Below are 26,953 nucleotides of genomic sequence, written 5' to 3'. Positions count from 1 at the left end.
TACTTGCGACAGTACTGCATTTTTAGTTGAAATAACTTAAAGGGTAAACATTATTAAATCGATTTCCACAACTCGAGGTAATTTTTGATAAAATGACATCACAAAACGAACAGAACCAGAATCAACCAACAATATAAAAAACCGAATAAAACTTGCAAAAATTAAACGAAGTCAAAAACCCTCTTCGACGCCGCATGTTTTAAGTGTAACGTCGTGTTGTAGGAATGCCGTGCCCAACGTTTGAAAGTAGAAATAGAGCTATCAATACTTCAATTCACTCTTATTACAAGAAGCCATGCAGTTTGCGCATATATAAAGGGAGATGAAATGCTTCGCATGCAATGTCAGTCCTCATATATTTCCACGTCTTATTTGTTTATTTCAAACTCGTGTGGCTGTACAGCCCTTCCACGGCAGATAACTTCTAAAACTTAGATGTGATTTAAAAAATATATAAGTTTCTCACTGAAGGTATCCAAAGAAGGTAACCAAAGATTTTGCGACGATGCAAATATTAAACTTTACAATATAAATAAAAAATCTTTAACCAATGAATTCAAATAGCAAAAGCTATGCAATTAACAAATATATACATATTAAGCTTCATGTAAATTATTTAACAATGAAATACATTAAATATGAAATTTTGAGTTTTACCAAGGGAGCTAATACTTAATTAATAACACTGTCTGCCACACAGCATTTCGGGGACTCTCCCTTTGGTATCTTTCCTCCCTCTTTTATAGCTGACTAATCGGGGGCTTTTCTAATTATTGGGGGCATTATGATGACCTATAGTTGTTAATTTCTGTGTCATTTAGTCTCTTGGCAATCATAATACATATTCTTTTATGAGGCCCCTCATGGGGGGGGGGGGGGGGTCCTAGTAATCACATAATCACCATTTTTTTGCCAATATAATCACATAATCATTAAATATTTGCTTATCTTTAGTAATCAAATAATCATAAACTAAAAATACAGTCCTAGGTAATCAAATAATCATGAAATATTTGGCTTAATAATCAAATAATCATTAAAAAAACGGCCAAGTAATCACATAATCAAAAACCCCATGAGGGCCCTCTTTTATATATAGCGATGTCGTTATTACGACATGATATGTCGAAATTACGACATAGCGATGTCGTTATAACGACGTGTTATGTCGAAATTACGACATAGCGATGTCAGAATAACGACATGTTATGTCGAAATTACGACATAAAAATTTTTTTTGAATGGCCCTTATCGGCTTCCGTAGTAGATAGATAGATAGATAGATAATTTTATTAACCAATCATGGTGCCCAAAATTTGAGCTATACAATCAAATGAATTACAAAATAAAGCACAGAAAATGATTAGAATGATTAAAGTACATTTAAACAAAAAACCACATGAATACACATTTACACTAATTAACCTGATATAAACCAAGTTATTGACAAAACATAGTTGTTATATATAAAGTGAAATCAAAGTGTTCGTTTGGGGCTGGGATCCATAATGGCATTTAAAATAGTATCATTCGTCTGACATTATAAAAAAGAAGATGCGGTATGATTGCCAATGAGACAACTATCCACAAAAGACCAAAATGACACAGACATTAACAACTATAGGTCACCGTACGGCCTTCAACAATGAGCAAAGCCCATATACCGCATATTCAGCTATAATAGGTCCCAATAAGACAATGTAAAACAATTCAAACGAGAAAACTAACGGCCTTATTTATGTAAACAAGAGGCTCTCAAGAGCCTGAATCGCTCACCTCAATTTTTTTGCTTAAATCTTCCATCAATGATTATTTGGGGTTTTCAATTTATATAAATGGTTCTTCGATTCTGTCATATCTTCTTCAAAAGCAAAAACAAGAGTGGACACACTGAAATGTCTCGTTTGTCTCATGTTCATAATATAATTTATGATGAAAGTATAAAAAAAAACATTGTATACCCCAAGCATTACATTATTGCTGTTTACAGTTTATCTACATCTATAATAATATTCAAGATAATAACCAAAAATAGCAAAATTTCCTTAAAATTACCAATTCAGGGGCGGCAACCCAACAACGGGTTGTCCGATTCATCTGAAAATATCAGGGCAGATAGATCTTGACCTGATAAACAATTTTACTCCGTCAGATTTGCTCTAAATGCTTTGGTTTTTGAGTTATAAGCTAAAAACTGCATTTTACCCCTATGTTCTATTTCTAGCCATGGCGGCCATCTTGGTTGGTTAGCCGGGTCACCGGACACAATTTTTAAACTAGATACCTAATAATGATTTTGGCCATGTTTGGTTAAATTTGGCCCAGTAGTTTCAGAGGAGAAGATTTTTGTAAAAGATAACTAAGATTTACGGAAAATGGTTAAAAATTGACTATTAAGGGCCATAACTCCTAAAGGGGTCATTTGACCATTTCGGTCATGTTGACTTATTTGTAAATCTTACTTTGCTGAACATTTTTGCTGTTACAGTTTATCTCTATCTATAATAATATTCATGATAATAACCAAAAACAGCAAAATTTCCATAAAATAACCAATCCAGAGGCAGCAACCTAACAATTGGTTGTCTGATTCATCTGTAAATTTCAGGGCAGATAGATCTTGACCTGATAAACCATTTTATCCCGTCAGATTTGCTCTAAATGCTTTGGTTTTTGAGTTATAAGCTAAAAACTGCATTTTACCCCTATGTTCTATTTTTAGCCATGGCGGCCATGTTTTTTGATGAAATGGGAATTAAAACACAAACTTTATTCTAGATACCCTAGGAATCAATCAGATGAAGTTTGGTTTGAATTGGTTCAGTTGTTTCAGAGGAAAAGATCTTTGAAATAGTTTACGACGACGACGACGACGACGGACGGACGACGACGACGGACGACGACGACGGACGGACGACGACGACGACGGACGGACGGACGACGACGACGACGGACGGACGACGACGGACGGACGACGACGGACGCCAAGTGATGGCAAAAGCTCACATTTCCTTTTAGGAAAGGTGAGCTTAAAATTGAACGAAAAACAAATATGTAACACATAAACAAACGACAACCACTGAATTACAGGCTCCTGAATTGGGACAGGCACATACATAAATAATGTGGCGGGGTTAAACATGTTAGCGGGATCCCAACCCTCCCCCTAACCTGGGACAGTGGTATAACAGTAAAACATAAGAACGAACTATAAAAGTCAGTTGAAAAAGGCTTAACTCATCAGATGGACAAAAATACAAGTGGACGTGGCCGGATACTTATACATCCCGACACAAAAAGACACAACGAACAGATCTGAGAGTACTCGCAGTTATCTGACACTGACAGCTAGTTTTTTAGTCTAGTTTTCACTATTTTAAGGGAGCGCTTTGGTCGACTGAGCTGAAGAAGTTCTTCCTTATCTCAACTTGACGTATTTTCATATTTTGACCATTTCTTGTGTGAAACTCGTTTCAATAAAAAAAAAAATATTGTAAACGCACTACGTTTTTTCAAAGTACAGATCTTAAACGACCATTGTTTAGAAATTGTTTTATAGGAATCTGATGTTCATTAGTTGTCGTTTATTGATGTGGTTTCTCGTTTCTTGTTTTTTTTATATAGATTGGTTGATTGGTTGAGGGCGCCAAGAAATTGTCTTGTCCACGCTGTTATGAAAATGATTCTATTTTTGTAATACGTGTATGTTGAAGGGGCTGCAGATTGTGTTTGAAAGGTGATTTGAGGACAGCTGAAAGAATAAGATAAGACTTTGCTGTGCACTCGTCTAGGTGATTCGAACTGTTTCAACTAGATATGTGTTTAGTAATTGTTCATAAATATTTTATTTGTGTTTGAGGCCACGAATAAGAAAATAAGAAAATAACCTGTATTATACATTTCTGATAGTGTCTAATGCAAATATTAGTAAGCAAGCTTCCTTCATACACATGCCATGCATTATTCAAATTACAAAATGAACAAGAAGCCACAGATAACTCATTCGATGTATGGTGAACAACCATAACAGTGGAGGGCACCTGGACATCATTCTGGTAAGCTATCATCGAATAAACCAATGATTTGTATATAGTTAAAACTATTAGCTTGGCTTTAAATGGGTAACACATGAACTATAGGCGTGTTCAGCTATTTCAGGGAACTGTAGGAATGTTGACATTTGAAGCGAATAAGGGTGAACCATTTGGTTGACTGATACGATCTACAAAAACGTATTCTTATGCAGGTAGAAAACGATGATTAACCTTTTTTTTTTAAATTATAATATGAAATCAAACAGACCTAGAAAAATCCAATTGCACGTGGTCTATATTAAATATGTTTAATCGGGTAATATATGACCGTCGGCTGTCTTTTGAAGTCATTTGATTTTCGGTTGTTAATTTTGTACACGAAAATCTGATACATTTTATCGAGTCCATGCATCCTAAATTGTTTATTTTTTACTTTTTATAATTTGGATATACGTTTTAGTATGTTTTAAATGAAATATGGGAGTTTGAGTCAAATCGGTGAACATAAAATTGACAGCTAATGCCCCTATAACATTTTGTGTAATCTATTTATTCCGTTAATGATAAAACATCCGTATCCACGAGATCATTAAACATGCAGTTGGGGTAAACTAGTTAATATTATAATGACTTTCAAAAATAAGCACCGACATAAAACAAAATGCTATAAAACCATTAAATATCTGCATAATCAAAATTATACTTACTCAGCTAACTACAAAATTGATTTGCATGCAAAATAGTGTCATTTCAAACCATTCCGGAACTGCTAAAGGCTTTTGAAAATTGTCCGATGCTGTTTTACCAACTCGATTACCATGCATAAGGAAAGTGATTTTTTTTGCCATCATACCGTGTTCTGATTTTTTAAGTTACCTGACATATTTTTTTTTCTTTCTTTTTTATACATATTATGAATTAGATCGGAAAACCCCACCTGCATGTGCAAAATGGCTATTAACGACCGGTATTCGTAATGTTTCCATCAAAGCCATAGTTTTTGGAAAGTTTGCCATAGCAATAAACTTGCCTAAGGCATCGACCCAGTCGGTAGTTGGACATACTATCTCACTATATGATGTGTGTTGGGCACTGACATATTTTTAACAGAGTTTTCTGTATATTTCATTATTTCAAATTAACAGTTTAAGGTTGCAATAGAAATTATAAAAATTTACATGACAAACATATGTAAAAAAGTTATATTTTTGATAATTGCTGATGAGACAATGGCTTAGGGGAAAACACCAAAGCTGTGATTAAATACATATTTGAAATAATACACGTCTACAACCTATAAAATTTTGTAGTAATACAAATCTACAGCCTATTTGAAATAATACACAGCTACAACCTATCTGAAATGATACACATATACCATTGCAAACTTTCCACAGGTGCTATCCAGCACTTTGATTTTTTATAATACAAGTACACACCCGTGATATCGCGGGTCCGTGACTGAATTAAAGGATATAACTATGCCTAAGCCTTATTTAAGTAATTGGTATTGTCATCTTATAAGTCATGTCGATTATAAGATACACAGTTTTCTCTGCTTTCAAATCTTTCTGTTTGAACCCGTCGACCTGGAACTTATCAGTTATTGGAAATATTAATTATTTGGAAAACAAAAGGTCCTGGCTATCCAGGAATCAATGGAGTATTTTTTAATCAACTGCATTTTCCTATATTAGTTATCTTAGAAAGTCTTGCTGATTGATGAATAAAACTACAACAGGGAACAATTTGACAATGATTGAATTTAGTAGTGTCAGTCCTTTGATTATGACCCGTGTATATAGCAAAATCCTAAATACACCGTTTGGTGGTGCGCCTGTCAAATGCGGAACGTACAGATAAGGTAATAGCTGAATATACTATTTGTATCGGTATCGGATTCGACCCGGAACTTGTTAATTTTTGGCAATATTAATTATGCTGAAAACAAAAGGCTCTGGAGTGGTGTCAATTTTAATCTACACCATTGTCCTATATTAGTTATATATAGAGTTGAATTCTTTGATTTGTCGTTTTTACCCGATGACGGCTGACAAATTGGACCTCGTACTTTTAGTATTATAGATGTGCTCTTTCTTTGTTTGTTTTTCAATTTTTACCAGTACAACATTTCAGGAAATTAAAATACATGATTTTTTTTGATACACATTAGACATTATATTATTTTACCAATCATAGGCCCTTGTCTGGCAAGATGCACAAACATCATTGACCCCCATCTGCCTCTACCATCTTCAGATGTCTTGTCTACTACACATATGTAACAATTATCTATTCTTGTTAAGAATATTTGTAAATATAGGATTGCCTTGTCTGTCATGTTCATAGCAATTTTCATGGTGGCCACTTCTATTCATTACAATAACAACCCGTCTTTCCACAGATGGATGTTAAACTAACCTCCCACTAAAAGCACCAACATTGACTTTACCATCAGAGCTGACATGAACAGATGTAGGCATTAAACCACTTACTACATACTTAGAATTGGTCACTTCGTCGGTTTGACTAGTATTAAATCTGTTTTATAACACCAGTTCAGACACCAGAAGGAAGTTGTTAGATAAAGAACATGCCATATCATAGATTTTGATTTCTTTTTGATAAATTATCTTCAATTTCTTTTCATCCATTTTAACCTTCTGTAATACCTTCTGGTAAAAAATCCACAAGGTATCTTCAGAACAACCTGCCATAAAAGCTACACTAGAGATTTTAGTGACAAATTGTTTTTTAATTTGGATTTCAACCTTCGTAGAAATGATTTCTAGTGAACCAATGTTAAAAACAATTGTTTGTCCAGGAATAAATGTTTGAATAGAATCAAATTTTGTGGGATGTGGTATGACTGTTTCTTTCAAAGATTTAAATGTTATAGACCATAGAGCAGGCAACAGCCGAAGGCCACCAATGAGTCTTCAATGTAACGAGAAACTCCCACACCCGGAGGCGTCCTTCAGCTGGCCCCTTAAAAAATATGTATACTAGTTCAGTTATAATGGCCGTCATACTAAACTCTGAATTATACACAAGAAACTAAAATTAAAAATCACAAGACTAGCAAAGGCCAGAGGCTCCTGACTTGGGGTTAAACATGTTTATGAGATCTCAACCCTCCCCCTATACCTCTAGCCAATGTAGAAAAGTAAACGCATAACAATACGCACATTAAAATTCAGTTCAAGAGAAGTCAGAGTCCGATGTCAGAAGATGTAACAAAAGAAAATAAACAAAAGTGGTTCCTGTAACACTTACATACATGTAATTATCGACTGATTAATTGGTGTGTTTGGCCACTTTAACCTCTGTAGCTGCTGCACTATATGCCACTTTGCCCCTTTGTAGTGGTCACTTTCACCTCTGTATCTGCTGCACTATCGGCCACTTTGTAGTGGTCACTTTTATAGGTGGAGGAAGGCCACTTTTACCTCTGTAGCTGCTGCACTATATGCCACTTTGTAGTGGTCACTTTCACCTCTGTATCTGCTGCACTATCGGCCACTTTGTAGTGGTCACTTTTATAGGTGGAGGAAGGCCACTTTAACCTCTGTAGCTGCTGCACTATATGCCACTTTGTAGTGGTCACTTTCACCTCTGTATCTGCTGCACTATATGCCACTTTGTAGTGGTCACTTTTATAGGTGGAGGAAGCTGGAGTAGTCAGAGAGAATCACAAACCATTGATAGGACAACTGACAATCATAGTCAATTAACATTCTATTGGAGTAGTCAGAGAGAACCACAAACCATTGATAGGAAGACTGACACTCATAGTCAATTGAGATTCTATTGGAGTAGTCAGAGAGAACCACAAACCATTGATAAGACAACTGACAATCATAGTCAATTAACATTCTATTGGAGTAGTCAGAGAGTACCACAAACCATTGATAGGACAACTGACAATCATAGTCAATTAACATTCTATTGGAGTAGTCAGAGAGAATCACAAACCATTGATAAGACAACTGACAATCATAGTCAATTAAGATTTTATTGGAGTAGTCAGAGAGAACCACAAACCATTGATAGGAAGACTGACAATCATAGTTAATTAAGATTCTATTGGAGTAGTCAGAGAGAACCACAAACCATTGATAAGACAACTGACAATCATAGTCAATTAACATTCTATTGGAGTAGTCAGAGAGAACCACAAACCATTGATAGGAAGACTGACAATCATAGTCAATTAATATTCTATTGGAGTAGTCAGAGAGAACCACAAACCATTGATAAGACAACTGACAATCATAGTCAATTAACATTCTATTGGGAGTAGTCAGAGAGAATCACAAACCATTGATAAGACAACTGACAATCATAGTCAATTAACATTCTATTGGAGTAGTCAGAGAGAACCACAAACCATTGATAGGACAACTGACAATCATAGTCAATTAACATTCTATTGGAGTAGTCAGAGAGAACCACAAACCATTGATAGGAAGACTGACAATCATAGTCATTTAAGATTCTATTGGAGTAGTCAGAGAGAACCACAAACCATTGATAAGACAACTGACAATCCTAGTCAATTAACATTCTATTGGAGTAGTCAGAGAGAATCACAAACCATTGATAAGACAACTGACAATCATAGTCAATTAACATTCTATTGGAGTAGTCAGAGAGAATCACAAACCATTGATAGGACAACTGACAATCATAGTCAATTAAGATTCTATTGGAGTAGTCAGAGAGAACCACAAACCATTGATAAGACAACTGACAATCATAGTCAATTAAGATTTTATTGGAGTCAAAAATTGTAATAATAATCAAACAAATTGTTAATGTAAGGCAGCAACCATTTGATTTTCTGGGGGGGGGGGGGAGGGCTATGTTTTTTTTTTCTGTACAAACTTTTTTTCGCGACAGTCGAAAACAATTTTTTTCTTTCAATTTAACCATTACATATAGTGGCAGCTGAGGGTGAAACAAACAATTTTTTTTTCTCAGAATCAAAAACAAATTATTTTTTTCTCCAAAAACTGGAAACAAACTTTTTTTTCAAAAAAAACCATAGCCCCCCCCCCCCCCCCCCCCCCCCGAAAATCAAATGGTTGCTGCCTAATTGGCTATGCCCAAAACAGCATACCTTTTTGTAACTTAATTTAGCTCTATATGGCGGCTTTGTTGCACCAAGACAAAACAAAACAGGCACATGGGAAAAGGTTCCTCACCTGTAATTAAATTCGTAAGTGTTAATGTGTAAGGTTGACTGCCAAAAAATAAGTCCATTTAAAAGTAATAAATAACTTCGCTAGGCGCAGCTGGATACAACTCAGAGGTCCAACCCTGAATAGTTAGGACAAAAATTGACACAATATTTGTGCTTGATTCAGATCTGAATTTGGATTGTAATTAAATATTTGACACATTATAGGTTTCTGACACAGAAAAACTCTGGTCAAAGAACTTAGAATAGGTTATATGATTTGAATATTTATTCAAGATTATGCTTTTGTGCAATACACTGTGTCTGTGTGAACTGATCCCCCCAAAATAAAATTAAATTAAATTAACCCCCCTTTTTTTTGCTTTTGTGCAATACACTATTCTGTTGTATATTGACCCCCCCCCCCCCCAAAAAAAAAATACATATTTGAAAATATTTGAAGAGATTTTGTTTAATATTTGAAATCTGAAATGAGAAAAAATTGCCCATCCCACACAAATTTCTTTTTTACCTCCCCCCCCCCCCCCCTCCATTTTTGTTTACAAAAAAAAATGTTTTCCTCAAGATATGGTCATAACCTAATTCAAAATTTCCAATGGAGTTTGCAACCATAGTTACCCATTTAAATACATCATAAAAGTATTAAAATAGATAATTTAAAAGCAGTGTAAGGGAGGTAATCCATCTTTGAACAACTTTGTACAGTTATGTTTTTGGATTACCTCCCTTACACTTCTTTTAAATTGTCCATTAACCATTAACCAGGAAACCCTTGTTTTTACCCTTTTTGCCCCAATTCCTAAACAGTTTGAGTCTTAACCCCCCTCAAAGCAAATCCTAATCATCCCTTTGTGGAATGGAAACTTGTGCAGGCGCGGATCCAAGGGGGGGGGGTCTGGGGGTTGCAACCCCCTTCTTTTTTGGACGATCAATGCATTTGAATGGGGACATGTAGTTGGAACCCCCCCTTTGTCCTGGGTTAGGACCCCCCCTTTTAAGATGGCTTGATCGGCCCATGTTGTGGTATAATTTCAGAGTGATCCATATACCATTCCACCAGTTATTGTCTAGAAACTAGAAAAAAAGCTTATTTGGACCTTTTATGGCCCGTAACTCCTGAATTGTTAGGACCATAACCCCAAAAATTTCATAGGTTTCTATTTACTTACACTAAAGTTATTGTGCAAAAAACAAATGTCTTCAGACGACTACGACCACGACAATGTAATACCAATATACGACTGCAAAATTTTTTGCGGTTGTATAAAAAGGGGTAATTTTATTTACAAATTCTATTTTTATCAATTTATTGATCCTTATATTTATGTGCAGTTTCATTTAAGGCAAATAAAAAATAGGTCAGTTTCCTGTTGTATGTACCTAATAAATTAATTAGAATGTCAGCGGCTAATATCACAAAAAGTCTTACAAAACATCATAAAATACTTGCACATCATGACCATTTTAGTATTACTTGCAAACAATTAGGACTTTATTTCCATCAACCTTTAGTATTTTTATCATGAAGTTTGGTAAATGTCACCAACTGTGAGGTCATGTGAAAACTTATTTAATGGTTACCGGTATGCTGAGTCGTTAACTGAATGATTCTTTTTATCAACCACCCATGGCCATCTGATTATCAGTGGATTACCAATAACAAAAATAATCACACAATATCTCTCATACATATTTTAATTAACACTCTCAGATGTGTCCATCGACTCAAATGTGTTCTTTAAAACAAAAATTGCCCAAACATGTCCAATTATTTACCTTGCCAAATGGGTCAAAATTTTTACTCTTCAAAAGATGTCCTACCATTGTGATTCAACAAAACCTTTAAGCTCTAATATGTCTTCAGTATTAATGCAATAACATTTACAGCATTCAATGATAGGTGGGGGACACAACTAAAGATGTCTTATTTTGGGATAAAAGAAGATTAAAGCTGCCATCTAAGGATATCTAGAGGAAAGGATTAGTGAACCATATATTAAGTCCTCTCAGACTACTTTAACTGAATGTTCCTTAGTGTATATATTGTATCTGATTTTGAACCATCAACAAAATGGCTGTCATGCCTAAAAATGGAACATACGGGTCAAATGCAGTTTTTGGCTTATATCTCAAAAAACTAAACTATTTAGAGCAAAGCTGACTGGGGCAAAAGTGTTCAACTGGTCAAGATCTATCAGCCCTGAAATTTTCAGACGAACTGAACAACCAATTGTCGAGTTGAAAATTTGCACCGCTTCAAACATGAAATAAATGTAGTTGCTTATAGACCATTATTATTCTAATAAAATTAGAAAGGATTCTAGGACAATTCATAAGTGCTTTTTCTTTTGAGAGCCCTATTAACATGCCAATGGTAGGATTTGAAACTTGGCTAATTTGAGGGTCCTGATCCCGAAATCCCGGGCTTAAAAACATGAAAGCCAGAGGTGCGGAATTTAAAGAAATTCATATCTCGACATCCCGAAATTCAAAAAAATAATATTCCCGGATCACGTAAGGATCAATCCCGAGCTTAAAAACACCCAATCCTGAAGTCCTGCCTCTCTCAAATCTCTACCCTACTTTCATTTTGGCCAAATCACTACTTTCACTTTCAACAATAAATTTTTATGCTCCATTTAAGGGCATTATGTTTTCTAGTCTGTGCGTCCGTTTGTTCGTTCGTTTGTCTGTCCAGCTTCAGGTTAAACTTTTTGGTCGAGGTAGTTTTTGATGAAGTTGAAGTCCAATCAACTCGAAACTTAGTAAATAATTATGTTTCCTATGATATAATCTTTCTAATTTTTAATGCCAAATTAGAGATATTACCCCATTTCACGGTCCACTGAACATAGAAAATGAAAGTGCCGATGTGGCACCCGTGTGCTATGGACACATTCTTTTTTCCACATGTTTTACTTATTTCAATATATATGCAACTGGTATGACCCCTTAAATAGTCATTTCAAAGAAAGAAGTAGACAGAATACAGAAAGTCTCTATATATCATAGTAGTATAATCAAAGTCTACGTGTAGATAAACACGAAAAATAATTGTCCTCTCTAATGCAATCCTCTAAGAAGGTATAATAGTTGTGGTTCTTGCGATCTAAAAACCATGATATGGAGAACGCTCTGATTGGCTTATTTATTTTTCATTTTTGTTATCCATCGTACGATTGGTTGTACTTGTGCATGTTTAAAACCGGAAGACCTATCTGTGACTGAAAGTCAGTCTGATGACGGAATCAATATTCGGACACCTTTTTTGTCGTTTTTCTCCCAAAATAACTCAATCTGAATAACCATAAGAATGGATGACAAATGCGACTATGCATATTACCTATAGGACACAGAGCCATGATGATTAATTTATTGTGGAAGGAAGAGAAGAGACACACAAAATGAGGTCTTCTCGTATAATAAATACAAATCAATACAAAACAACAGATATATACTATAAAAAAGTATGTTTTAGGATTTCTTTGCAACAGACACCATTTGACTAATGTCCACCATTTTCTCTCTTGGCTTTCCAACATCTTCTCCTTGCTTAACTTCAAACTGGTCAATATTTTCCCAGTCTTTAAAGCTTACTGTCTGAACACCTATCAAATAAAATATTGCTATATATAACTAATGAAATATTTGAAACTGCAAAAAAAAAAAGTTTGTAAGTAAAAATACTGGAGTCAGTTTCACCAAAAAACTTACGACTAAGATTGATCTTATCTTGATATACTAAATCAATTTTAGTTGTAATTTTTTTTGTGAAACCGACTCCTAAAATTTCAGAATTGTAATTTCCTTGTTTCCTGCTGAAAATATTAGAACAAAAGAAATGTGGGAATCATTCAAAAGTGGACCTCAGCTCAGATGTATATTTTAATTTTATAGCGGACAATATTTTTGATTTAACACTATGGACATCTAAATGTTGCAACATAACTTTGCAATACATGCATTGAAGCATTAACATATACTATAGTTCACTTGTGAGATAGAATATGGGAGTGATGCAATTCCAGCTTCATCAAACTGAAGGTGACCAAACTTATTCTGCCAGTCTTGCAATATACATAATACTGTAGTGTTTAAAGAGTGTTAGCATTAGCTCACATGGGCCTTTTGGACAAGGTCAGCTAGAAATGGATGGTTATAAAACCTTTTACTTTATTGTTGTCTTGAATAATCAATGATTATTATCTCTTTCATTTTCAAAGAACTACAGGAATTTAATACAAACCTTTACTATTGAGAATATTAAAAATGTCACTTTTCCCAGGCTTTGTTAAGTCTAATATTCCATCATTAATATCTTTCACCACAGTTTTCCCTGTTTCAAAGGCTTGGTTCATTGTTGTTAAGATGACACCAACAGGTCCTGTGCTAACCCAACCTGTACAGTACATACCTAAAACAAAACTCAGCTGTCAATATATAAACATTTGGGGCAATATGAGCAATTGTTTCTCCATAGGCCGTAATGGTAATGTTTTCTTCTCTAGTGCAGCCCATATCGTAAACTTTTATATGTATGATGGCTTGTTTTGAAGCTGAGACATTTTCACATATGTGGTTCGGGTACGAAGTGTGATTCATTTTTCCGTAAATTAGCATACCTTGAAAATCCTTTCGTGATGCGGCTCTTCATGGTAAAAAGTCCCTTTTAATTTTTCACACAATAATTTCTTTGAAAATTTAATACTTTGAATACATTTAATAACTCCATAGTTTTTACACATTTATTCTAAGGTCCTATACTTTCCAGATCAACACAAATGGTTAAGCTCAGTCACTTGTTAAAAATTGAAAAATGTCCAATATCACTACACAGAGATTTTTTGTTTACAAACAACTTTTGTGTTTTGATCGGAGGCGCATTAGGGATATTGTCCCATTTGTAATGATTATTTATAGCAAATCTCGATTCAGCACTTTTATGACTGTATTAGCATATCAATTGTTAAATGAAACAGGCTAATATAAAGAGGTAAAATATACATTGTGTCTCCATCAGCACTTCTATACACCTTATCACTATTTGTCCACAATTACTGGACATCACAAAGGTTCCCGTAAAATTTTGATGTCATAATACAAAATATATGTCACCACAATGGAAAAGAGATTGTTGTATGACGTCAATACTTCAAGTTGGGCAGATTCTCAGGTCAACCGGGACAGGATTCCAAATAGTGATAAGGTGTATTGTATTATGGATTTCCATAACTTTTGTTCATGTTAAGATAAATATGAAGTCTAAGTTAAAACTGCAATTGAGAAAACATATGTTAGGCTCTGCATAAAAAATCATAGTGCTTTGGTTTAATCAAAACTTTAAAGTTTAATTCTATACTGTACATATTTTAAATCAAGTCCTGGTGTCAAAATGTGCAAATTATGCCCTAACTGTGATGTCAGTTAACTGGTTACTTTACAAACCTGGTTTCCCTTCTACTCTACTATCCTTATTTGGTATGGTTCCAGACTTAGTGTCAAATGGTATATCAGGGTCAATCACTATACTCTTGTAACCTATACTTCTTAAAACCTGTGAAAATAAAAGAAGTTTTTTTTAATAAACAATAGGGTAAATAAGACAAACATCAGCACATTTAAAGCTCCATGCAATTCTGGTTTATAATGCCAAAATGCATATATTTCAGCTTAATATCTTTATATTGTTGTATGTTAACATAGATGTTTAACCCAGTCACATTTTTTGCCTGTCCCAAATTAGGATTAGTCTGGTATTATTTTTAATTTTAGTTCATTTAACTGTTTTGAAGAGCAGTATAACGTTCATTATCACTGAACTAGCAGACATTTTTATTAAGGGGCCAGCTGATGTAGCCTCCTATGCTGGATTTTCTCACTGTGTTGAAGACCGACTGGTGGCCTGCGGCTGTTTTTTTTCTTTACTCTTTGGTCCGGTTGTTGCCTCTTTGACACGTTCCACATTTCCATTCTCAATTTTACGTAAATAAAAATACAGCTGTGTGATGTAGACTTCAGGCATTTGCCTCTTTTCATAATTTCTGTTATATTTTATCTTATGAATGAAAATTGTCCAAAACAATACAAATAATAATTTTTTGAGAAAATTGGAAAACTGCTTAATCATATTTCGAATATCAGATATTCTTTGGAGATTCCTTTCAACATAATTTCATTTCCTGTAATTTGTAAATGGACAAAAGTACATTGAATAAAACATTTCCATTTCTATTATTGACCTCTATGATTTACATGCTACACAAGAACAAGGGTGTATACAGACTCAATGTAAAACAAGTAGGAACTATTATTAAAAAATACGATTAAAACAGACCCAATACTACGAAAACACCATGTGTCATACTCGTGACGTCTTCCTGGTCATATAAATTACGTGATTGATATTGCCTTTTGGCCCGGTCAAATATTTCCAATACAGACTGGCAATGAATCCTGAATTACAAGTAAACATATATTGTGCATGTAATTCAGGATTCATTGCCAGTCTGTATTGAAAATATTGGCCCTATATTCACATTTGATGTATGTAATAAAGCATTTAGAACAAGTCAGTATTGAAAAAGTTGGATTAATTAATAAAAGTGTTATGAACTGGCTGTTTCTGTATTGGCTCTGGTATAGATTTTCGGTCAGCAAACCTTGAATCTATACCAGTGTCAATACAGAAACAGCCAGTTAATAACACTATAATATTGACCAATACAAACATTATTATAAACACTATAACTTACAAGTCCACAAGACATATCTACTGTCTGGTCTGTCAAAATAGCTGACTGTTTTACTAAGTCTTCACCCTAAATGTAAGATACAATGTTTTATAATATGAACTGTAACAATTGTACTATTAAAAATATATGTTTCTACATCATTTGATCAATAAGACAAGAATTTAAGTTTTAAACCAATCTTTTATCATATAAATTATCTATAACCTGTTCCTCCATAATGCCTTTTGACACCACCTCCTTTACTCCATAATGACACCTTTTGATGCCTGTGTAATACCTCAGTTGAAATGCTTTGACTACCAACTGTCTGCATCAGACTTAATAAAAATTGTATCCAATATGAAAAAGATATTCGTAAGATCATCTGACTTCAATTTTTTTGATGAAATATTTCTTTTTTACAATGCATTAATACTTTAAAGCATATTTTAAGCATTTTATTGAAAAATCCTTTGCAAATCAAGTATTCAAACAAAAAATTTCCAGTGAGCTTGTCAACTAAACATACCTGGAGTTTATTGATCCCTAATTTCAGTCCTGTGACATCTTTATCACCAAATATTTCCGAAGGACTCATGCAGAATGATAATGACCATGATTTCTGAGCTGTTTCCCATAACTTGAGATCTTTATCTGTTGGTTCCATACATGTTTTGTACATTAACTCTGTAAGACGTCTCCTGGGTCGAGGTAAATCTACAAGATCACTCATATTTATACAGAAGTGTTGTTAATCAAGGTGTATTAAAGCATTTTAAACATAAAAGACAAAAGTTACACATTTTAAAATAAAATGAATAATTCACAAGTAAGAATAGGTGCACATTCTTAATTTGTTTTAGTCGAGAAAATTGATATGTATTTGTGTTTTCAAACAGCATCACAATTCAAAAATTAAAAGTTTATATAAACATTACATTTACCTTAACATCCTATGACAAAGCAGATCAGATATATTAGAATGAATATACAAAAATAATAATATCAAGTTATATGAGCATACAATAAACCATGTTAGAAAAATTGCAATGACAAGTTGGATTTGGAGAGGGAAAGTTTGTTTTTTATAATCAAAGGTGCAAAAATTTTTAAAATTAATTATAAGGATTAATCAAAATATTCAAATGTACAATCATATACAACTGAAAACAGCATAATGGTTGAAACATCATCAAAAAAATGACATGGTTATAAAGTGCAAGTTAACTGGAAATTTAGGGCCACACAAACTTCTCTAAATGTGATGAGTACTACATGTACAGTGTTTCAAATAAAAAACAAAATTGCATGTGCAGAACTATGTTATTGCTGCTGTATTAATAAGTGATGCTGCACACAGCTGTGAATTCTGAAATTTAATTCCTGTAGCAGGCAATGCATTTCTTCATCAATATCTACATTGGTGTCACTATACAAAATCTAGATGACCCAACATAAAGATCGTACCTTGTATAAGTTTATCTACTCCTATAAAATCTGCCTGGGATAGCACTGGTTTACAATCTGGCAGTCTTATCATTTCCCTTAATTCCTTTATAGTAAAGGCTACTTGTAATGGACCACGCCGACCAATCACAATAACTTCCTTAATTCTACTTTTAGATAAGGCATCTAGTGAATGCTGAGATATATCAGTTTTCTGTATAAAAAAGTATTGAACATAAATTAGGAATTCTTTAGATCCTGTCCCAAATATACCGTAATCATCATTATTAAAGCTACTTGAGGGCTTTTTTCTTTGTTAAAGCCATCTTGCAAGATACAAAATTATTTCACTTGATTTCTATACAGGTATTTGCAACAGAGATTGTACCTAAAATGAGTTATGATGCTACAAAAAGTGATTTAAAACATTTTCCTTTTAAAGTGTGTACTATTAAGTGAATATGATATGTGGTATTCATTTTTTATACATTTTGTACTTGTTTGTAAGTTGTGCTTCCCCAAAGAAAATGTGAATTTCATTTTTTTAAATCAATTTGGGAGTTCATGAGTTCAACTTCATGTGTTTATTTGTTATTTCCTAGTCTTTCTTCCATCAGACAAATATCATTATGAATCAACTCTAAATCAAATTGCATCTAATGAAATAAATGTTACATATCAATTGAACAATTATCACATTTCCATGATAATAACATAAACTTACCTTTAAAAGATCAATTGGCATAAGTAAGATTCTAGCTACATCTAGTGCCACATTTCCATGTCCGATAATAACTGCCTTCTCTACGTCTAAATTTACTTGTAACTAAAATAAACACAATATGATGAGCAAATTGTTAATGCAACTTATCTCACTGTGCTAAAATCTAATAAACCAATATACAAAATGTAGTTTAGTAATGCATAAAATTGAGAATGGAAATGGGGAATGTGTCAAAGAGACAACAACCCGACCATAGAGCAGACAACGACTGAAGGGCACTTGGCAACAATAATACTGTGGATTTATTTATTGTGTGTCTTTGATTTCGTGGTTTTGAAAAAAGTCCTGTATAAAGCTTCTAGAAAATTTGTAATTTGTTGAAAATTGAAATCTGTGGTTCACCTGTATATTACATATTTTGTAAAGTAGAAAATAAAAAAAAATAGTTGGTGACATTAAGTGTAAATAAATAATTATACACTAAATAAATCTTACATCTATATCTTGAGGAAGACCGTTGTACCAACCAACAAAGGATCTGGCTGAAATAACATTTTTTAAATTCTGTAAAAAAAAAAATATGCAAGTTTTAATAATATGGCTATGCATGGGCAATTACAGTTATCATTATTACCAATAACAATAATTATCGGTCGTCCAACTGTCTATATCAATCTGCTCAACACTTAATAAAACTCCATATCACGGCTTTGTGACGTCAAATACGTTGACCTGCCTTAATAACTTTGACCCGGACATATCAGCCACGTCATAATGTTTGAACCGACGTTGATAAGTTTGACCCGAACTTATCAAGTCAACTTCCGGTTGCTGGTGAAACTAAGACAATACTTCCAAAAGACGCAAATATAGCCCGTTAAATCGATTATCAGGTTATCGGCATATTAATATATTGTAAAATATCAGCTGCTCGACATAATATGAAGGCTTTTTGATGTCGTTCACTGCGCTTACTCGACAAAAAGCTTCATATTATGTCTCGCAGCTGATATTTTACGATATCAACATGCAGACAACCTGATAATCGGTACTTTCATCAACTTTTTATACCATTTGCAATTCTTATTCAATTATTTCTACCTGTTATAGCTATAATCTGTAATCTGTATATAAGAAAAGTCTTTGAAATTGGCTCAAAATAAATAATGTTGAATATGTGCAAAATAAGAACTTCTTCATTTGGTTATCATACCAAGTTCTTAAAATTGAGAAGAGACAAGGGGAATGTGTCAAAAAGACAACAACCAAGCGGGAGAGATCTGTTTGCGCCAAAAATGCATCATTTGCGCCTCAACTTTTTTCTCCAATGCTACATTTGCGCCACCTGTTTTAAAATTACATGCTACATTTGCGCCAAAAATAAAAAATACTATTGCGCCAATTAGAAGAAAAATTACTTCCCTCCTCCTTTATTCGAACTTGGAACCGGCAGTTTACATGGCAAATGTTTCCTTTTCTGAAACATACTTCCTTCTTACTGCTGCTGCATGGGTACTTCCCAATTGAGTGTATGTAGTAGCTTGTAACTTCACTTTATTGTTTAAAAAGACAAACATTGAAGGATGAAATGCATAAAACAGTTCATAATAGTTCATGTGGAATGCTTCTGCTCTATTACTGGTACGTCTTGAGATAGATCGAGTTTCAGCCCATATGGATCGTGGGAACAAAGCACTGTGACATAAACATATGTGGCTAAAACATAATCAGTAATTTAAAGCTTATGTTTTCTTCTCTTTTCGTATATCTTGTATTAAATATTCGGCAAAGCAATAAGTTTTCTTCTCTCTCTGTACATGGACTGTCTAATGCATTTCAAGTCATTTCTCTACAGATGCTTATCTTCATGGTGAAATGTCTCCTAATATATAATACTTTTTAAGCCACAAATAAGAATAAATATCAATCATTAATATTTATGATAGATATGTGTACAGGTAATTGGCGCAGATGAGTTCCGATTATTGGCACAAATGATACATTTGGAAAACAAAATTTGGCGCAAAAGATGCCCCTGATAAACAGTAATTGGCGCAAACGGACTGCTGCCACAACAGCCACAACAGTCAACAATGGGTCTTCCATGCAGCAGGAAAATCCCACACTTCGAAGTAGTCCTAAGCTGACCCCTAAATAAAATTATGTACTAGTTCAGTAAAAATTTACGTCACACTAAACTTTAAAACATATAAATGAACTAAAATTAAAAAACATGCAAGACTAACAAAGGCCAGAAGCTCCTGACTTGGGTCAGGCGCAAAAAACCGGAGGGTTAAACATCTTTTGTGAGATCTCAACACTCCCCATACCTCTAGCTAATGTATAATAAAGAAACACATAGCAATATACACATATTCTTGTCTATTTAAAACTCTTACCTCTCCTGGTACACCCAAAAGTCTGTCATTGTCTGCACCATATGACTGAGTTTAAAAAGATCAAAATATGTTTAATAATGAGGATAGTAAAGTTGGTCAACATTAAGATTTCAAACTTCCATATTAACTTTCAACCATTCTGAAATAATCGATAAGAAATGATAATATATACTAAAGTAAATCATCAGTTTTTCATGTTATCTTCAGGCGCGTAGCTCCCAATAGGCTAACACGCAGTTGAGTGCACATCGATTCGGCATGAAAAAAAATAAAAAATGGCAAAATAAAAATGTTAAAGGAAACATCTATGTTGTCACTTTTTTAATTGATGAAATATCATTAAATAATGGCATTTGGTTTCAAAATAAAAGTTTTATTGGAGATTAAGACAAAATCGGACAGAAAATTGTATCTTTTACAAGATTTGAATTTGTAATACTCAGTCTAAGACATGTAGTTTTGGAGCACATTTTACAGTGTACGGTTCATCAGTTTGGAATGAGATGTACCCATTGGCATTAGAATTGTCCAAACCCTTCGATATCGTTGATAATATACAGAGGCAATGTGGTCGACAGACTACCGGAGCCAATCACCCTGTAAACACGCCAAAACAGTATTGGAAAGTCTCATTATTTTTTGCGTTCATAGACCATATGATAAGGGAACTGGAGATTGGAGTCGCGTCTAGTATTATCAGAAAATCGCTTCTTTGTGCTGTATCTGCTTCATTGTGTTGTAGGAAATATAACAAACAAACAGATCTCAACATTGTCTGAGACATACGAAACTGACCTGGTATATAATTTTGACGAATTCAATTGGGAGGTTGCTCGATGCCGAACACGTACGCTGGTTTATAACATCTCGCAAGTGCTGCCATGGAGATCTATCAGTGTACTACGTTTGTTGAAAACAAATGTACGATCAACAATGAATAACGACAGTTACTAGCATTACTGCATATTCATCAGGATTTCAGTGTGAATATTGACAAAGTAATAAAGAGTTTGTTTCTGCCTAGACCCGAAGAGCAGATTTTGGACAATTTTGAGTAAATTCTGTATCACAAATATGTGTTGCTTATGTATTACTCAATTCAGAAGATTTATAAATGGTTTTACATTCATAATTTTTATTATGATTCCTATCTACATATAGCTCCTCTTTTAACTGTCCTATGATCGAAAACCGAAAAAAACATTTTTCTGCATAAAAAGGTCCCAAAAAGTTTTGCCTTGCCCCGCTCGGCGGTAGTTGCTTGCACATCATTCCAATCTAGCTATGCCCCTGATCTTTTTGTAGACTTTCTATATGAACAACTACTACACTCTAAAATTTGATATTTTTTTAAAGAAAAACAGAAGTTTAATAATAATTTATATGCAAATGTTAAAAATATGATGATTATGTTCAATAACAAATCTGCTATTTGTTATGTATACACACCAGAACAACAGCACTGTATGCCTTCTGAAGATCTGCTATAGATATGTCCTTCCCTATGGTAACATTACCAATAAATGTGCATCTGTCCTTGGAGGCTGTCTGTGTAAATGTGTTTATGACATTCTGTAAAATAATAAAAAAAAAAAATGTAAAGAGTTTGGTGAAACCTGTGTCTCCTGCTATCACTGGTATATCTGTAATAAGGGTAGCTAGTTCTGATATTTGGAGTATCTGATTTGCCAGAATCTACTGTATATACAATCAAAGTGCTTGAAAGCACTGAACTGTAAAGATTAATGCTTCAATTTATCAGTGGGAGGTAAAATTATATATTGCATTGGTTGATATTGATTATACAATACAAATGTAATGTCAGCTATGTAGTTGAGAGGAAAAATAAAGAACTGAAGAAGGCCAATGGCCGAAACATCTCAAAAAATTGGTTTATTGATACAAATTTATTTATATAAAGTATCTTCCCTATTGGAATTTTGAAAACAAGGAGCTATTCTAGACAAAGGAAGATAACTCCAATTTTTAAGAAGATGATAACAATGACATAATGACACATATATATTATTAGATTCCTGTACCTTGCAAAAGTTATGTTATTTTCTTTACAAATGAAACATCATTTTGTGCCTTGAATATCTGAGCATATATTACTTCAATGAATTTCTGGAAATGTTCATGGATAGTACATGTATGTATACAATGTTATTATCAATGCACTATATTTTGTGTATCAAAAAAGGTAGTGATCAGCCTTGGAAGATTTAGATATCAAGTCAGTTCCATAAGGTTTTGATTGCATTTCATGCAATCTTTACCTAAAAATCTGACAATATTTTACTCATAATTTGTATAAAGACATATCCAGTAATGGAATGATGACAATCTTGCTAAATGGCGAGTACAAAATACATTAAATCTTATATTTAAAGAATCATGTTCCTTTCAAGTAATCCAGTTCATCTAAAATTTCATATTTCAATTAAAATTAATTTCTGACAGTACACTCAATTAAGTCATTAAAATACTAACCTTGACCTCAGGGTGATCTGGAGCTACACCATATCTAACAAGTCCAAATGGTACAGGTAGCTTCTCATAGATATCTACAACAGCATTGGGATTCCCCTGTGAACACAAAGATGCAATACTGCTAAAAGTGTTTGTAAACAAGAAGTTACTGATCATGAAGGATATCTGTGAAAACACACCAAGAAATGTCTGGTGCTTACATGCAAATCACATTCATTGAAGCTTGACACTAAATTTCAGGAAGCTCTGATTTGTAGGTTTTTTTTTACAATTTAATGGATTGGGTAAACATATGCAAAACAATGTTCACACTCTCTCTTTGCAATTATATTTGATTCTTTATATATAATGTGCCCTGTATAACAATTAGACAAACTCTAATCAAACACTATGCCAGGAGCTCAAGATCATTAAGAATTAAGGATGACACCAAGCAATTGAAATATAGGAATTTTATGCTGCATGCCTTCTTATGTAATTAGGTTTAGTCAACTAGAGGCTCTTAAGAGCCTGTGTCGCTCACCTTGGTCTGTGAGCATATTAAACAAAGGACACAGATGGATTCATGCCAAATTGTGTTTTGGTGATGGTGATGTGTTTGAAGTTCTTACTTTATTGAATGTTCTTGCTACTTACAATGATCTCTATCTATAATGAACTTTGCCCATTAGTAACAGAGGAAATTATGTTGTACAAATTTACAAATTTAATGAAAATTGTTAAAATTTGACTATAAAAGGCAATAACTCCTTAAGGGGTCAACTGACCATTTTGGTCATGTTGACTTATTTGTCGATCTTACTATGCTGAACATTATTGCTGTTTACAGTTTATCTCTATAACAGTATTCAAGATAATAACAGAAAACGGCAAAATTTCTTTAAAAATTACCATATGGGGGCAGCAACCCAACAACCGTTTGTCGAAATTCATCTGAAAATTTCAGGGCAGATAGATATTGACCTGATAAACAATTTAACCCTGCCAGATTAGCTCTAAATGCTTTGGTTTCAGAGTTATAAGCCAAAATCTACATTCTACCCATATGTTCTATTTCTAGCCATGGTGGCCATCTTGGTTGATTGGCCGGGTCACAGCATACATTTTTTAAACTAAATACCCCATTGATGATTGTGGCCAAGTTTGGTTAAATTTGGCCCTGTAGTTTCAGAGGAGAAGATTTTTGTAAAAGATTACAAAAATTTACGAAAAATTGGTAAAAAATTACTATAAAGGGCAATAACTCCTTAAGGGGTCAACTGACCATTTTGGTCATGTTAACTTATTTGTAAATCTTACTTTGCTGAACATTATTGCTGTTTATAGTTTATCTCTATCTATAATAGTATTCAAGATAATAACCAAAAACAGCAAAATTTCCTTAAAATTACCAGGGGCAGCAACTCAACAACCGGTTGTCCGATTCATCTGAAAATTTCAGGGCAGAGAGATCTTGACCTGATAAACAATTTTACTCCTATCAGATTTGCTCTAAATGCTTTGGTTTTTGAGTTATAAGCCAAAAACTGCATTTTACCCCTATGTTCTATTTTCAGCCATGGAAGCCATCTTGGTTGGTTGGCGGGGTCACGCCACACATTTTTTAAACTAGATACCCCAATGATGATTGTGGCCAAGTTTGGTTAAATTTGGCCCAGTAGTTTCAGAGGAGAAGATTTTTGTAAAAGTTAACAACGACGACGGACGACGGACGCAAAGTGATGGGAAAAGCTCACTTGGCCCTTTGGGCCAGGTGAGCTCAAAATATAAGAACAAGGAGATGTGGTATGATTGCCAATGAGACAACTTTCCATCAAAGTTCATATTAAGTGGATGTAAGAGAATATAGGCAACCATACATTACACTTTAAATATAAAGAGATTTGTAATCATGTATTTTAAGTTGATATACCTTAAGAATTTGTTGAGCTGTATAAAACCCTGCTGGACCTGCCCCTACTATACAAACATTTGGTTGTCCAGTGGTCAGCTGGCGTATATGTGACTGGACATAACTTCTCAGGTGTTGTCTGCAAAGTCTAGGTAAGATGAACAGCATGTCTTGTGGTGTGGTCTGAATTAAAACATAAAGTATGATGTAATACATTGTAACAAATCTCCTGCTAATTTATTGACTTATTAGTTCATATGAAAATTCAAAAGTATAATAACCAGATAAATTTAAACACTTACTTCAAACTAGTACAATCAAATTATTAATGTTTGGAAATTGACAATGTGACATCAATCCAACTACATTCTACACATCAAGAGTGCACACACTGAAATTTCTACCCTGTTGTACTGATCATCATTGGAATTATATGTTGAGTCATTAAACTTTTACTGCAGGAATCAGATAAACTTATCATTATAACACACAGCTCCATGAAAATGAGGTCAAGGCCAGATGAACTCTGCTAGATACATGAGATATGTATACTAGAATTAGATGATCCTCCCAACAATACAAGGACAAGAGTAATTCTAACTTTTTGTCATTTTCATTGCCAAATTTACCTTTCTCACTTGTTATTGTGAAAAATCAAAGTGTAAAATCCTTTGATGTAAACTGCAATAAAACCCATATGGTGTATGTTTGTATGTAGATACTTTTCTTGTTTTGTTTTTTTAAAGAATATATCAATAAAACAGAATCATGAAAGTTTGTCCCAATCTATTAAATATAGTGTCCAGAAAAGAACATAAGACATGTTGTCCAAAAGTCAAACAATATTTCATTTAGATAATAAAATGCTCAGAAAATTCATGTTTTTTTAAAAGTGAATTTTCAAGAAAGACATTATTCAATCTATAAATATTTTGTTGAGACAGTATTTCACAGTGAAATGTTGCCAATTTGCCACTGACAGTTGTTGTCCCCTAGTCTGAGACTATGAGGTGACAAAATTTAATGAACAAGGACAATAGTTGTTATAAAATTTTGTCTGACAGACAATATTTCAATCATGGGGGATGTGCATTGCTTTATGATACACTTTTAAATGTAAAGTTAAAATTTATTAGTCTGAAAATATTACAAAAGGCAATCTTTACTCAGACTGCTTATGATATTTTCACAATCTGTAAGATGAATTGATTTTTCTGGGAATTACACCATGTTCTATTTATTTGTTGAAATTTTAACTTTGAAGTAAGTTGCGTTCAGTAACTGTGAATATTACTCCTAGACTACTACTTTAATTGTATCTTTTGTCACTTTGTTAGTTGTTTTTTTGTGATATATCGATAATTGCAAAGAACTAGTCAAAATGAATAGAAGAATGAACTGTGGTGTGATTGCCAATTAGACAACTATCAACTAGAGATCACATGACATAGAAGTCTGCACTTTCATGTACACATTGCAATATAGTCAGTACAGCTTTCAACAATATATCATTAGCAAAACAAAAAAATGTTTACATTCCTTTCCCTTAGTGTCTGCACAATGAATAGTTGACTCATTGGCATACTGTCATCCTAGTTCAAGAGCTAAGTGCGTGTGATTTATATAATATATACTAGCACCATTGGCAGTGCATCAAAAATTATGGCTCAAGTTTAGTCAAGAGGTGAAAATATCAATTTGGAAAAGTCACTATCCAAATATTTTAATAAAATCACAGTATGATAGTGTTGGTTTCTTATCAGGAGAAATGCACAGTTAGTTAGTAAATAAGGATGCTTACATTCTTTCCTTTTGCTGAGTGTTGACAGTTGCTAAACTAGAGGCTGAAGACAGAAATGTTTTGAGTCAGTGGCAGTTTTCAGTAGGATGCTTCTAAGGGTCAATCACCTGTTAGGTCAACATAAGATAGTTCCAACTGATGTATGGTTTTAGATAGATTTATTTTACTTTACTGTGAATTAAAATAAACACAAAGATCCATTTCCTCATATAAATGTCTGTCCATAAAATC

The 26,953-nt window shown here is 33.7% G+C and overlaps 1 protein-coding gene across 1 annotated transcript; it reads right to left on the bottom strand.

Annotated features, from left to right (window-relative positions):
• Positions 1–12,594: 12,594 nt before the first annotated feature.
• LOC143045457 (NADPH:adrenodoxin oxidoreductase, mitochondrial-like) lies at positions 12,595–26,858 on the bottom strand. Its single transcript, XM_076217972.1, has 13 exons — positions 26,723–26,858; positions 24,943–25,104; positions 23,031–23,126; positions 21,987–22,109; positions 20,538–20,582; positions 18,634–18,702; positions 18,139–18,240; positions 17,436–17,628; positions 16,498–16,685; positions 15,990–16,055; positions 14,683–14,791; positions 13,484–13,651; positions 12,595–12,845 (listed from the first exon to the last, which is right to left on the bottom strand). Exons 2-13 carry the CDS (start codon positions 25,087–25,089, stop codon positions 12,712–12,714), a joined length of 1,440 nt encoding a protein of 479 aa, XP_076074087.1. The 5' UTR covers positions 25,090–25,104; positions 26,723–26,858; the 3' UTR covers positions 12,595–12,711.
• Between the last annotated feature and the right edge of the window lie 95 nt (positions 26,859–26,953).

This window comes from Mytilus galloprovincialis, chromosome 9, assembly GCF_965363235.1.
Source record: "Mytilus galloprovincialis chromosome 9, xbMytGall1.hap1.1, whole genome shotgun sequence".
Classification (NCBI taxonomy): domain Eukaryota; kingdom Metazoa; phylum Mollusca; class Bivalvia; order Mytilida; family Mytilidae; genus Mytilus; species Mytilus galloprovincialis.
The sequence above is the reverse complement of the archived record's forward strand: the minus strand, read 5'-3'. Positions and strand labels throughout refer to the sequence as shown.